This window comes from Athene noctua, chromosome 1 (assembly GCF_965140245.1).
Source record: "Athene noctua chromosome 1, bAthNoc1.hap1.1, whole genome shotgun sequence".
In the NCBI taxonomy this organism is placed as follows: domain Eukaryota; kingdom Metazoa; phylum Chordata; class Aves; order Strigiformes; family Strigidae; genus Athene; species Athene noctua.
Window position 1 is genome coordinate 75,309,383 of NC_134037.1, and position 15,879 is coordinate 75,325,261.

A 15,879-nucleotide genomic window follows, 5' to 3' on the forward strand; every position below is an offset into this window, starting at 1 on the left:
TGGTCTGTTCAAGACTCAGGTGAGGAAACCTGTTTTTCCAACCAGCATATTTGTGGTGAAATATGAAGGAAAAAACTTTTATTAGAAGTGAGAACCTCTGGCCATTGGCCCCAGCAGCCCTGAGTGAAAGTTGGCTCCTTTGATTTAATAAAAAACTAAGACTCAGAAGTTCCTGCTCATTGGTTAATACATGCAAAGCTCTTCTTAAACAAGAAGCCAGTCTGTGGTTGCTGGAAGGGTTAAGTTTCAATGTGGTCTTTAAGCTTGGAAACATCAACCCATACTCATATTATTCCATCTTAAATGATATTTTCAGAGCCATAGCCCTGATTTATCATGGTAGTTAAGCTGATCGATTGCTTTAAGTTTATCCTGTGTAAGATCTTAGAAATCTGTTTCATTAAATCAGTGTAATGCCTGTGCACCAGCAAGTCCCAAGAACCACATATGCTACAGACATTGCCGAAAGTTGCCTGCACTGCTTATATCAGCAAACAGTCGTTAGTTGTCAGCACCTGTGAAGGTGGGTCATTTCCCAGTTAGGAGAAAGTGGGCTAGGGAACCTTGCTAAGACCGGGGGAGGATACCCAGGAAATGGTGCACTTACAGGTTGAAAAAAAACCCCACAACACAAAAATCCTGAAAAAAACCCACAACTAACCCAAACCTCAAAAAATTCAGAGAATTATTGGCAAAAGTTTCACAGTTAAAAGTTTCTAGTAAAAAGCTGTTAGGCAGCTTTCATCTGCTATTTTCCCTGCACTTTAACCATGGATCATTTCCTAGAGCAGAAGGTTAAGTAATTTTTAAATTTCTTTTTAAAGTTATGTTCATACTGTAAGGCCAGTAAGACAATCCAGGATGTTTTCTGAGGTCATTAACACATCCCAGGTAACTAATGGGCACAAGCCTTTATGATTCATTTCGTAATAACTCTGTAAAACTTCCTGTCCTATCTTGTTTTATTGCTTATTTAAGATGATTTATATAAACTAGGTTTACTAGCTTGACATTCATTTTTCTTATAATAGATTCTGATACTATAAGAGATATCTCTTCCTCTTGGCACAAGGCCTTAAGATACTGGGTTTAGTGACTATTTGTCAGGTCAGGTTTTTATCATCTGTGATGAGACATCCTTTGTGCCTGCTGACTCCACTTCACTGAAAACATATTTAAGGGAAGCAATCTAAAAAAAAAATAAAAATGTACATTTAAAAATAAAATTAAAATGTCAGGAAAGGATTGCTGAGCAACAGAGACTGATTTCAAATTAAGAAAATGAGCACCCTGAAAAGCATGTCCTAGGAATTGGGTTAGTATGTGCTTCACGCTTCTTAAAGGGACTAAGGATTTTAGAACCTCTGTCTGTGATGGAAAATTGGACTAAAACTGCACACACGTTTAGCATTTAAGATTTAAGGTGAAGGGAAAACAATCTGAAGCTATGGTGACTGGCAGGGTATGCATACAACAGACAAAAAGCAAGCTATAAAAACATATCTGATGGGAGAAATCCTGACAAGAAAAGAGAATTCCAAAATAAATGGTACAAGCAGTGACTCCCACAGAGTTCAAGCACCAGAGTTTATCTAGCTCAGCCTCCCTTTTCTAAGGTTAGGATGGCGTCAGCTTCTCTTCACAACTTTGCACTTTGTACTGCAATTCAAGTAAATGAATTGCAGGGGTTAAAAAAAGTTTTGTCCTCGACAAGACAGAATGAAGAAGCTGTGAAGGAGCAGACTGCCATTTTGACTTTCTTTGGGAAATCGGTCGATGATTATGCTGTCATTTGGCTGATGCTACTGTGATTTCAGAACAGCAGCAGTCCAGTCTCCTTGCTGAGAAGAAACACAAATCAGCAGGTCATCTACTGATTTCATTAAAAGTTAATAGATTGCAACATGCCCCTGAGATTTTTTCCAGCACTGATGCTTTCCTCAACTCTTTTCAGCAGTGCCTGTCATTTTGACATGCCCCCTTTTAAGCTATTTTGGGCAGCTGGTAGCACTGAACCATATTCGCTCAAGTGCACATTGATCTCTCACTATGTTCTTGTTCTGCCTTATTGATTAAAAAGAAGCCCCACTTTTCTTCCCTGAACAGTAGATACAAACAATTCTGCAAACCTCCAAAACTAACAGAACCTCTTTGTCTCTGGATATCTGCTTTAAAATTAGCAGACACTGGTGTCCTAGGAGGTGGGAGTTGAATAGAAGATTTTCCAATGGTCAGGACATTTATGGGTCCTGTGGATTTTCTGGTGTCTAGCAATATAAAACATTTTCCCACAGCTGGGGCCCTTACAGAAGGTATTTTTCAAGAACTCCTCTTCCTACAACCCACTTACATGAAACTTGAAGAACGGAATGATCACTGAGATTTCTGTATCATGACAAATCTGTTTGAAGTAGGTTCAGTTGCACACCAGAGAGAGAGAGAGAGAAGGGGGGTGGGTGGTGAGAAGTATGGGATATAGACAGACACAAAGACATCTGGGGCATGACCATAGCTTACTTTCCATAGAAAACCAAGATAAACTATGGATCAAGTTTCCCAGTTTATTGTGAATGATAAGATATTTTTAGGTGGAGTAGTGTCCAGCTTTCCCTCTCAAAATAAAACCTCAGAAAGCTCCTTGGCTTCAGTGACTTCGCTTAGCCATTATCTCTCAGAACTATTTAATCAAGGTTTGAGTACTTTGTCTATATGTTAAACACTGCAGCAATATCTAGTTGCCAACCAGTCATATTAAAGGACAAAGATGTGTTAAGTTGCACATTTGATCTTCAGCTAGGTAGTGAGACTGTTTCTCTAACTAGGAATTATGCCCTGCTGAATACTGGCAGCCAACATTTGCAGATGCAGCACGGGGCAGAAGTGCCAGTAGTATTTTACAGTGATACAAAGCAAACTTCAAGGTCAAGGTGGTGCTTCTCAGTGCATTAAATCTATTTTCTTGGGGTAATGGTTACTGCAAAGCCCAGAGCAGGTGAGGAGGTCAGCCCTGATAAGTACAAAATAATAGAAAGATGCCATAGCATACAAGTCATCCAAAGTATATACATAGGGGAGGGCAATTCTAGATGTTTCCCTTTCATCTACCAGACTTTAAAAAGATTTTGTTGACATTCCTCTTGCTGGCAGGTGCAGTAAAAATTATCTTTATGCCTAACAAATGTCTGCTAGTCAGTTACTGAATGGCCTGAAGTCCCAGATAAAGTATTATTAATTGCACAGTAGAACAATCAGAAAGAGTATCAAGTCAATCTGACAGGGATGCAGTGAGCTCTTGGAATAATCACTGCTAAAATTGCAGCAAATGCTGCTAAGTTCATTAGTAGTCTTAAGAGCTTTATCAATGCTTATGCTGTTTGAAGGGGAGGAACAAGATTATGTCACTTCTTCTTGGTATACATTTTCCTGTCTTTATTGTCACTGCTGTTGAACTGAGCCAAAAGATACAGCACTTTTCACTCACCCTAAACTGCACTGGGATGCGTGTTTAAGTATGTACCTTTAATATGTCTACATGTTGCCACCTTACTCTCCACCACACACCATTCTCCTTGAGCCCTGTAAAATGGGAATGTATTTGGAGGGACACATCCCTACCTGTCAGGTCAGAATTCGGCCACCAGCCAAGCTCACAGGCTTTACATGTGAATTCATCCTGAACAAATTCATTCTCCTTGCAAGCAGTGCAAATCCAGCAGCAACTCACTTCTCCTTTCCTGATCACCTGTAATGCAAAATGCATCCTCAGCTATGATCCTCTATAAGATAACGCAGAAGACCCCCCAGCAAACAGGTACCACCTGCACTGTTTTAAATATGACAGAATTCCTGTGTATGGCATATTTCAAGCAACTAGAAAACATGAATCCTGATTCTGTATCTCCCACCGTGAATTAAAATTTGTGCTTAGGAGTTCAAGGATAATATCTGGGGACAACTGTATTTTGTTTTGCGGCAAGCGGTTCTGAGTTAAAAGTACAAAACCGTTTTCCCTCTGGTACAGAGGCATGGTGAGTGTTATCCTTGCAATCAAACTTGAGAAGAGGCTTAATCTAGGAGATGGTTCAGGTCAGGACAAGTAGCTCAGCCCACACTTAATATCTACTGCATAGTAAAAAGCAGTAAACAAAGTCAAAGTGTAGAACAAAGAGTGATTCATGCATATACATATATATATACACACAAGCACACACACACAGATATAAGTTCCAATTTACATGGAAGTCTCTTTGGGGCTCATTACACTAGTGTAAATAGAAATTCAAATAAGAGCAAATTAAAAAATATACTGCTAAAAGGATGTAATGGGTCCTAGTAGAAAATAAAACCAATATGCAGTGACGAAGAGCATGCTTCGGAACAGCTCTTTTGGAGACAAATGTCCCTGAAAGCTGTATCTTTCTCTGCTGTGAAGGCTGCTAAGTGTAATGATCCAGTGTTGAAAAGATAGTTTATTTGTCTTGACTCCTAGTTGCATTATGCTGAGGCTGAAAGAAAAATTAAGGATATCTCCAGCTCATGGGGCTCCAACAAAGACTCTGGCTCTGTTTGCCAGAAAGGAGGAATCCAGCCTTCTCTCCAGGATCTTCTTGTGCATCTATATGCAGAGCTAAGTGCAGTAGTGAAATACGAAATGTTTATTTTATTGAATGCTGGCTTTGTGGGTTTTTTTTTGTTAACATTTCCTCCTGCAGTCTGTGGAGAGAGTCCAATAAACTTCAATGGGAGATGAAGCTGGCATTTTGTATGCATGGTGTTTACATATACACACATACACAAACTGCACAATCTCAAAAACAGGGAAAAGATGTTTTGGAGGGTAGTAAATACTGATAATGTTTTCCCTCCAAGACTGTTGGAGTATGTCACTATGCCTTTGCCAAATCATCAATCACTTACTGGTTAGAGTAGCAATATAGAATTAAAAAGCCGCAAATGTGATTATTAAATGAAATTAGAAAGGAAGGTCTGCTCTAAGGTGATTTTCCTGAATGGGCTTCTTGCCATGTTAAACTTATTGCATCCATACCATTTTGATAGTGGTGGAACATGTCTTTATGTCATCTAGGCATGGCAGGTGGCAAATTATTTCTAGCTTGATACAAGTGCTACTGTTTAGTAAACACAGAGTGATTTCATTCGTGTTTCCATACCTCCTGTTGTGAACATGAGACAAATAGGCTTTTTTTGTTTTTTCCTCTTTTTCTTGCAGGTGTTATTGCTGGAACAAAATACAGGATTCCCATGGGTCACATTATTTTCAGGATCAGCCCCTAAGTGAATCACAGCCACTGAATGTTGTAGGCAATGACTAAGTGAAAATCTTGCTCTTTCTCACATAAGGTAAAATTCTAATCCTGTCGCACTTGAAGATTCTGCATCACTACAAAGGGTAATTTTAGAAAACATGGGCCTGTATAAGGGATTGTAAAAGTAAGATGTTAACCTTAGGGGTCTTTCTATATTTTTGGCTTTTCTGAAGAAAAGGGTGTCTTATCCCTTGGCTTGAAAGTAGCTTACTTGTGTTTAGGGAAAAACACTGACTGGTTATTCACATTTCTGTATCAGAAAGTAAGTATCAGAGGCACACCTTAATCTGGCCCTTCAAGCAAGGCTCACTGCACACTGATCGGACCATTCCACTCTTATTCATCTGAATCCTGTAGTCATCGATGTTCAGCACGCCCTCATGCCAAGTCCCAATGAGGACGTAGTCGTAGCGGTTGGGCTCTATGTACTGCAGGTTCATGATGTCATACCTGCAAGGGAAAAAAGAGAAAGTGAGTCACTGTCCTGCAACACGAAAGATAAAAATTTACCTCGCCCTCCTCCTTCTGTCTCTGTAAATATTCATGTCATCCCTTAACACCAGGGACTAGAGTTTCACAGGAACACTGAATACTATAGGATTTGCAGCAGAGTCATGGGAAATGACAGCTCTGATTGCCACGCAGTTACCGATTGCCTGCCCTGCTTACATAAACTGTGGGTAAAAAGTTGTGTGTCCAGGAAGAACTGCACACCAAAGACAGAAAGCTCTGCTAAAGATGTAGGCACTGTCTAGATGGTGTGTTTTTCAGCCATTTTTCAAGATGTCTTTAACATTTGCTTGGTGCCTACATACAGGTTGGTTGCAGTATAGCTGCTGCTGGGACCTCTAGAGTAATCAATAGAAATGCTCAGACTAACTGAATCAGTACGCCATAAGTTAACTGCAAGCACTAGTTCAACTGTTTATATTACCTAGCCCAGTGAGACTGTCAGGAAAAGTTAGCAGCCCAGGCACAAAATTTACTTCCTTGCCCTAGGCAAGTAGGAGAGAACTTCCCAAACCTCATGCAAAGGAAACATAAAACACTGCTACACTAAACATTCAGCTTCCCGCCTCCATCATTGCCTTACGTGTGTTGGACCTGGTGTGTGCACATCCCTTACTGCTAAGTATTCTGCTCCTTCTTTAACCCACAGAATGTGGCTTGTGCAAAGCAGTGATTAACTGTGGTGATGTCTTAGTAGGATATAAGCAAGAACGGGAGAATGAGTAGCGGAGAGTGCACAGAGAGGAAGAACCATAAAAGAAGCTGGACCTACAGCCTGGCTTCCTAAGATGGGAAGAGGGAAGGCTTTGTTTAAAAGAGGACAAGAGAAAGAGGGCTGAAAACCAGAAATCAGCACTGCAGCTGAAAATCACAAAGCATCTTCTGTTTTCCAAGCCTGGGAGTTACTGCCTTGTTTTTCTCTAATGGATTGTCTCAGTCTCTGGGGAAAAAAATATTTTCTTTCTAATGAGTTGCTAGCTTGTATGTGCTTTAGGAATGGAAGGTAAGCAAATTATGAGCCATAAATAAAACTGGGATGGTTGCTTGGTTGTGGGCAAAGAGAGAGACATATTCATTTTTTCTTTTCCCTTTTGAGGTTCAAACATGCAAAATTACAACTCTCCCTGCACTTCACAGAGGAAAGAGGTGCTAGAATTACTCTCTAGGTGTCTGTTTTTCTTAATAGAGTTTTTGGAATCTCTCTAGTTAAAGCTGCTTTAAAGAAGTGCATATTTACAGCTGTATTTATACCTCAGTCTTGCAAATATGCATGCTCAGACAGTGTCAGTGCCACTGCAGAGCTTCACTGAATCACATGGGAAAATGGGCTCTTGCCACCAATTTCAATGGAGCTCCAAGTAGGTATTAGCTTCATTGGTTGGCAATCAGCTACTAATTGAGGAGTTGCTTTGAAAAGGGGTAAATTTCAAACTCACCAGGAAACAATTCCTTCTCATATCCCAGTTTTTGCAAAGGAAGAACATTAAAAAAAAAAAAAAAAAAAAAAAGGAATGCTGTTTCCAGGACTGTGAAGAATCAGTATACCAAGAAGCAATAAGAGCCAGGGACTTTATAATATATACTCAACAGACAGGAGTAAAATTGAGCTTGCATGTACATGCCTCTTCCTAGCAAGAAGAACCTGCTTGGATTTTAATGTGACCTTGTATGAGACTGACACAAAATCAGTTACTCTGGGCTCAAAAATGAATTCAGGAAGGGGAATAAAAGATTACTAAAACCTCCCATTCCCTTAATGGAATTTTTGAGCCTGCACAGATTGTTTTCGGTTTTGCAAAAATATATTACAAGGCACAGAGTGGCATTAATGCAATATCAATCAAGAGCTGGCAATTTCAAGAATATGATTTTAGGCTGAAAGCCATTCTTATGTTTTCTTATAACACTGTTCCCTTTTCTAGCAGTTATCTGTCAAAGAATAAAGTATGCAGATAAAAGCTCTTACACAGTCTTGCATATGACAAGTTGTAGTACAGTGCTTGCAGCTTTGATATGCAGCTTGAGTTTTAAGTGGAAAAATGTGGTCTAAGCAATACTCTTGGTACATAAAGATGTGCTTAAGTTCTTTATCCTTTCCTTCTTTCCCTTAATGAAAAATTTCTGCTTTGAGTAAGGAAAAGCTCAGTGCTGGAATACCTACCCCATCGCCTTGCTCACATACGTACAACTTTAACAGTTTTGGGCTGTGTCCAAGCTAAAATTATTATCCCAAAAGATGTGGGTTTTGCAAGAGTTGTGAAGCTCTAAGAGAGGGAGGACCATGGAGGCAACTGGATTTCACACACATATGGCAGCATTTACAGAAGCCATGAAAACATTCTACAGGTAGGAAAATGAACCCTTCTTTTAATATAAGAGCAAGTTCTCTGGTGTATGGGGAAATGATGTGACCAAATAGGTGGTGTTATATGAGCAAGTTACTTGTGAGGTGTGCCAGATCATTTAGCCAGCTGGTCACAGGCACACTCTTACTCAGGTTAGTCTGAGATAGCTGAAGTTACTTTTTTCCATAGCCATAATACCAGACTGCCAGTGAGGTTTGCTATACTAGAAGGCAGAATGGAAAACAGCAATGCTGAGCAATGCTGGGATGTAACTGGCCAGAACAACAACCCCTGAAGCCAAACTCCCAAATAACCACATGTATTTGACAAAAATTTCTTTTATATACAAGTTTGAAGTCTTTGCATTATGCATTTGATAATTTGCTCTAAGCATTGGAGTTGATAGAGTTGCCATGTCTGAAGCCAGAACAGGTACTGGAAATTTGGAACTAGATAGACTTATATGGGTCTACACCCAAGTCTAGTTAAGGTTAAATGAGCAACATTTCTGTCAGCTTGTGAACCTCAGCATTTCTCTACACATCGGAGGTCCATTGTAAGGGCTGAAAGTTCTCCTGCCTGTTATCACATAACATTTTATAGTCAAAAGCTTATGCAAATTTTCCTAGAGAGGCAAGTTTTTTCATATCTGTCATAAGCTAAAAGTAGGCAGTTACCCTAGAACAGTCAAGAGCTCCAAATGGATCTGTCCCCTACCCCTTGCACAGTCCCAGAGAAGGATGTGGTGTTGACTACTGCATCCCTCACACCTTGTCCAGCCATTTCTGGGAATTTGAGTGACATGACTAATATCGAGAAAGGAAATTGGAGGTTCTCAATGAAAGTAAAAAGTTCAGCAATTTTACCAGCATGTTCTTAATGATAGTATACCAAGCATATACTGTTGATTCTTCAGAGCTACATCCACATAATTTTTCCAGAGGCAGTGCAGTCAGTTAAGTGACTGCATTTGTGCCCTTCTGATAAAGGACTGCTTCACATTTCTGCATAAAAGCTCTTCAAATAAAAGATTCTGCACAGAAGAAATAAGCCTTTGAAAAAGTGCTTCATGTTTCCTAATCTCATTTTGATAAAAGCTTGAAATCATGAATTGAGCCTGAGATAGAAAAAAGAGTTATATCTGAACAAATGGTTAAGGTTTGATGAAGATGTAAGAGGTTCAAAACAGGAAATTATATGTCAGGGAAACATAACTACAGGTATCTCTATCTGCTCTACCCATGATGATTTTCACTAGGAGCTTGTGAGAATCAATTGTTCAAAGATTCTCACAGATTTTTTTGAAAATAAAGTATGAAGAAGTTTGCTGCTTTCTAAGGAGTTTTGACTTATACCATCTTGTGAAGTTGATTTGTTCACATGATACGGTAACATAATATCAAAAACTTGTTACATATTTGTGTAACATTCCTGCGCTGGCATAGAAAAGCTAAAAACTATGAAATTTCAGATCTGGTTCTCTTTGCTGAATTTAAGTGTTGTATATGGTGTTTATCTTTTCATTTTGCTAAGGTACAAAAGTTTTTTTGGCTATTGATATAGTGGTATGGTCCATTCACTCATCCACAAAGCTTTTTGATGTGGAACTGTGGAAACACTAGGGCTAATCTGGAACGACATACAATTCTGAATGGACATAAACTACCACTGGTATACAAAGATCTGACAGACTGTACAGATCACATTTCATATATACATCACCATTCTCTGATATGATATTGCCCATATCATAAATGCCACAAACTGATCCAAGGACTACAGCATAAATAACAAAAAGGTTAACTGAACTTTCTCACCCAAAATTGCTAATTCCAGCTGTGAATATATAAATTAGGAGTGACAGAAAAAAAACCTACCTAAAATAACACATCAAATTCTAAATAAGCCAGAGAATCAAGAGAAATGAACTTGCTATAGACCAAAATGATGGATGGAAAAAATTCTATCTTTCTCACCTACTAAGAGAAATATCATAATGTAAATTCTCCTATATTTTCAATTCAGGAATTCTTCATTCTAATTCTATGCTTGGTACTGATGAGAGTTGTGGAAATGCTCTCAGATGCCAAGATATTGAATAAGATTTGGGCAAAAATTGGAAAATTACATCAAACTACAGGCAGACAATGAAGCATATGCGAAGCTGGATTAATGCTTTTATGGCAATAAAAAGTGTGTAATAAACTTGAAGTTACACTAAACAATAATTTCTCTTTGTTATCTCAATTATATGTGCAAAGTCTTGATTTATGCATTTGTGTTACTAAGTATGTGTCTGACTGCTTGCCTCCATTTTCAAAGTCTGACCTAACTCCTCTATATCTTTGACTAAAAAAGTCTCAAGTATACAATGCTCAACAAGACCAAACTGACCAGATTTTTATTACTAATTAAATGCAACAAACTGTTTAAATTTATATACTGTTTAAATATAACAAGCAAGGCAAATAGCAAAAAAAAAAAAAAAAAAAAAAAAAAGATGGTCAGTTTTGCTAATAAAGGCTAGTAACAGACATAAGAGTTGCCTTAAGGCCACTTACAAATACTCTGAAGGCATATGCCAGACTGCAAACTCTTGTGTGTTTCAGAGCACACTGTGCAGTGTTGGCACTCGGATGCATTTATGCAGTAAGCCCAAAGATGGAGTGAGAGAGTCTTTTATAACACTTTAATAGCTCAGCAGGGAAACTAACTTCAGTGAAGTAACCCCTGAGTGGATTTAAGTTAATAAAGGATTGTGTACTTCAGCAGCTCAGTTAAACTTATTTATAAAAAAAACCCCCAGACTCAAAAATAAATCCATCTAGGAAGCATCACAACATGAAGTAGTTGGACAGAGCCCACAGAACTAAATGAAGATGAAAAGATTTCTGTCAGTTGGCTCCTGTAAGAGAAACAAAGGTGACGTACAAGTCCACAAAGTTGCTGTCTCACCCATTGCTTGGGTACATACTGAGTCTGCTCAGGGTGGGTAGACTGTAGCAGCTACCACAGCTGGATTTACCAGACCCCAAATGAGTAAAAAATAGTACCTTCTGTAAAAAAAAAACAAAAACCAACCAACAACAAACATTTGTCCTGCTTTACTCAGACTATCTTTAAACTCTGGGACAGTCTATCTTAGTTGGAGTGAAACAAGTTAAGGTGAGCACACAGAAGTTCACCAAGCAGACCTAAATAGTCTTTGGCAAGGAGGCAGCAGAGCTCCAGTTGGAAAAGGAAGTGGTCTACAGCCCTACCTTCAAAACCTTAGCAAGCAATTGCTTCATTAAATTTCAGTCACTTCTATTAGGCTTTATACATATCAAAACCCTGGTGCTGAGCCCCAGTGGTAACTCAGACAACAAAAGTTTGTGAGCTACAGGGTCTGTCCTCTCCTGAAACACTAGAAATTTTACAGGCTGAACTCTAGTTCCTGTACCAATAAAATCGACATATCATGTGTTACCAGTGTTATTCCTGGATATTGGAAAAACTAATCCAAATAACTCCATTTATGTCTCACAGTATGCATGTTGTATGCTTCAGTGAAACAGCCAAAGACATCTCCATAACCAAACCCAGCAACATTCCCCTTCCCAACATCTGGTTTACTTAGTTAAGTTGAAACATTTTATTACCTTCCAGGGGCATCTCCCTTTTCATCAAACCAAACTTCTTCTCCAGAAATACCGATGAATGAGGATTTAAGAAGGAAGTCCAAGAGCTTGCTGCCATCAATTGGCTTCATAGCATCACACAGCCCAACGTGTCCAGGGCAAAGGGAATGATGCATATTTTGTAGCCCATGAGCCATAGCATATATAGCATTGATGACAAATCCCATTTTACTGTCCTGCACATAATTTTCTTCTAGGCTCTCATTGCCTACAATAGTAAGAGAAAAATGTTATTATAAAAATGATGAAATAATATGAAAATATGAAAAAGCAATGAAATATAAAACGGGATTTCCTTATTCCTCTTGTAAAGCTTTAGAAGCATAAACAAGGTGCAAGCCAGGTACTGTAATTAAATAAAAAACCCCACACCATGTTTTTTTCCCCATAAATTTTTAATTCACTGAAAGTGAAATACCTCATGAGAAAGCACCAGTTTAACCAAATTGCAAACATTAATTTCTCCTTTTTGGGAATTTTTCCTTGCCATACCACAATGTTATTTATGCTAAGAAGGGTTAAACAGCTCAGCATCAGAATGATACATTTATAGAATCACAGAATCATAGAATCATTTAGGCTGGAAAAGACCTTGAAGATCATCTAATCCAACCATTAACCTAACACTGACAGTTCCCAACTACACCAGATCCCTCAGCACTATGTCGACCCGACTTAAAAACCTGACTCCACCACCTCCCTGGGCAGCCCATTCCAACGCCTAACAACCCCTTCTGTAAAGAAATGCTTCCTTATATCCAGACTAAACCTTCCCTGGCACAACTTGAGGACATTCCCTCTTGTCCTATCCCTTGTTACTCGGTTAAAGAGGCTCATCCCCAGCTCTCTGCAACCTCCTTTCAGGGAGCTGTAGAGGGCGATGAGGTCTCCCCTCAGCCTCCTCTTCTCCAGACTAAACACCCCCAGTTCCCTCAGCCGCTCCTCGTACGACCTGTGCTCCAGACCCTGCACCAGCTTCGTTGCCCTTCTCTGGACACGTTCGAGTCATTCAATGTCCTTTTTGTAGTGAGGGGCCCAAAACTGAACACAGGAATCGAGGTGCGGCCTCACCAGTGCCCAGTACAGGGGTAAGATCCCTTCCCTGTCCCTGCTGGCCACGCTATTGCTGACACAAGCCAGGATGCCATTGGCCTTCTTGGCCCCCTGGGCACACTGCTGGCTCCTGTTCAGCCGGCTGTCAATCAGCACCCCCGGGTCCCTCTCTGACTGGCAGCTCTCCAGCCACTCCTCCCCAAGCCTGTAGCGCTGCTGGGGGTTGTTGTGGCCCGAGGGCAGCCCCCGGCATTTGGCCTTATTGAAACTCCTCCAGTTGGCCTCAGCCCATCGCTCCAGCCTGTCCAGATCATTTCAGAACATTTCAGCTAGAATAATTTTTGAAAGCAATTTGCTTGTAAATTTGACTTTTTGTCACATTTAAAGATTTTTTTTTTAAGTATCATGTTTTTTGAGGGCCAAGATAGCAATATCCCTTCAGTGTTAATAAGCAAACAACCTAAATCAGCATCACTTTTCAAGTTATCAGAATAATCATTTTAGCTGTGTAGTAGTAGTTATGCCAGTTTGGGATTGCCACAAAATGTCAGACAAAGTTCAAAAACTAAAACACTTTTTTATGTAACTGCAGCATGAGCAGACACTGAAGTCTCTGTTGATCAGAAAAAATGTGGCAGTGAGGGTTTTCCCCACACATAGGTTTTAGCTCTGATCAGCTGATGTCGAGGCGCTGCCAGAGGGTGCCATTTGTGGTTGTGTTTCACATCAGCTCCCACTGAGTCCTGGGCTGTTCCCCTGCTTCCTGGCACGAACTGCTGAACGCTGCCAGTGCTGACCCCGGGTCATGGGGGACCTGTGCTGCAGGGGTCCCAAGGGAAATAAGAAACCTCCCTGTTTTGTTTCCTTCCCCCTGAGTCATTCTATTGCAATATGCTCCAAACTGCAAGATGCTTTTATCTGTAGACCTCCCACATTACTCGGTTAACAGGCACTTGCAATCCAGTCTCCGTTACTTTGTCTAAGTAACACCTTGTCTATGCTAGGGAAGTAGGATGTGTGAGAGACTAGGTGCTAACTGACACTTCTCAAATCCAGGTTGGAGAAGATAGTTGTCATTTTAATATGAAGAAAAGAGGAAAATCTACAAGTTCACTAAAACTTTCAAGTTAAAATATAGTTACTTCCCCAATGTAGATATGACATGGCTTTCAAATAAAATCATGAAGACCAGCCTTACATTTCTCCTTGGAAGTGGCTCTGGTTCGGTAGGTCTGCTCAGCTCGTTTGCCCTACAACTCAAAAATGTCAACTGGGGATTCATTAAGATAACAGATATCCCAAAGCAAAAATTTCTAGCTTGCTTTCTCTGGGTCTCCCTCATACAGGATATTCATTGCAACTAGGTAAGAAAATCTTGCTTCAGTAACTATTTTCCAGATGAGCTGAACATAGCAAACAATTGTGATGGTGAATTCAAAAAGCCTTGTGAAAATAGCATAATCTGACTGAATGAGTTCATGTGCTCTTCTCACTGCCATACATTCACCGCCAGCACCACCAAGCAGGGAGCAGCTGGAGAAACACTTCCCAGAGGCAACATATCTGTCACTTTATTTGCAGGAGAAGGTCCATAGCTCCCATTCAAATTCCATGAAACCAACACCATTCAGATCCATGTTCAGAAACACAGAAAAACTAGAAACCTTAGATGTAAACTGACAGAATATTCACCCAGGGAAGCAGCGAGTATGCCAGTGCATCTACCCTCACATGTACTGCATATAGTATAGTATGTACAGCATAGTCTAGACATCTGTTGCCTGAATATGTTAATGTGCAGTCTGAATATACTATTTCTAGGTATGTTTTATTTGCTGATTAGTCCTTTGGGATTAACACGCTGTGAATTTATCGCTGACTCTGTTTTCTTGTAGATAGAAAATGAGTGTGTTTTCCATCTCTTGTGAAGTTTCTAGGCAGCAAGTTGCAGAAGAGATCACAAAATGACTGATAGTGCACAGCACTCAGTATCAACTGTTTTCTACCTGAGAGTTCTCTCAGATACCTCCTTAATTTCTCGGTTAGTTAAAAAAAGGGAATATAAACATCAGTGACACTTTCAGGATATAATGATAGCATCCATATGTGTTTCCTGAGGCAAGCATTCATGTGGCTGCCGGAGGTAGAAACCTGAATGTAACAGAACTTGCCAGTGTTTAAAAAGAGGCCATTTCCCTCAAGTATGTATTAACTCAGCAAAGCATGCATTTGATTTCTCATATTTCAACATAATATGCATACCTCCAAAAAGAATAAATATTTGATGGTGGGAAGATTTGATTTTAACTAATTAGGACTGAACATCCATCTTACATTAAGGATCCAAGCATATATTCCACACTGCAGAAGTGACTGCCTCAACGTCACCTATAGAAATAGTTGTACTGCAGTAGAAAGCAATGTGTTAAGCATCATATGGTAATGAATTATCTACAGATCAGTAAAATAAACATCCCTATGGGTAAATAAGATATTTTCCAGTAAAATCAGTGTGAGAAGCCATGATTTACCTAAACTTAACTTCCTGCAGTCAAAATCCATTTTTTTAAATTTTCACCATTATAAGTTATCGATATACTTATGCATTGGAGCTTGTAAAAATTCACTTATAACAATCAGTAAAAAATGTGTGGGTTTTTTAAAACAATGCAGTAATGTACTTATGTTCAGCCAGAGAAAAACCGGAGGCAATCAATGTTCAATTAAGTTTTCACAGGACAGCTTTTCAATAAATGCAAGAACTATATTATGTTTGCTATGGGGCTTCTCTGTAAAGTTGTATTTTTCCTTAGTAGGTCTTTGAAATGTGATGAAGGGCGAAGCAGAACTCTGGACTGTGAAGCTTTTATTTTTCATTCCTCTCTCATCCTTTGGAAAAAATACCATTTATCTACAAAGACTAATTTGAACACTAGGGTTTATTAACATTAAAAATAGAAAAGC

The 15,879-nt window shown here is 39.5% G+C and overlaps 1 protein-coding gene across 6 annotated transcripts in view; it reads right to left on the reverse strand.

The window, feature by feature from the left end:
• The window catches only part of GRM1 (glutamate metabotropic receptor 1), a 201,123-nt gene that overhangs the window by 34,681 nt on the left and 150,563 nt on the right, over positions 1-15,879 (reverse strand). For all 6 annotated transcript variants that reach the window (XM_074896595.1, XM_074896598.1, XM_074896596.1 and 3 more), the window contains 3 exons: positions 11,824-12,070; positions 5,609-5,777; positions 3,616-3,742 (listed from right to left, as the gene is read on the reverse strand). In XM_074896595.1, the coding sequence (XP_074752696.1) occupies positions 3,616-3,742; positions 5,609-5,777; positions 11,824-12,070 (543 nt within the window). The remainder of the gene's footprint in view (positions 1-3,615; positions 3,743-5,608; positions 5,778-11,823; positions 12,071-15,879) is intronic.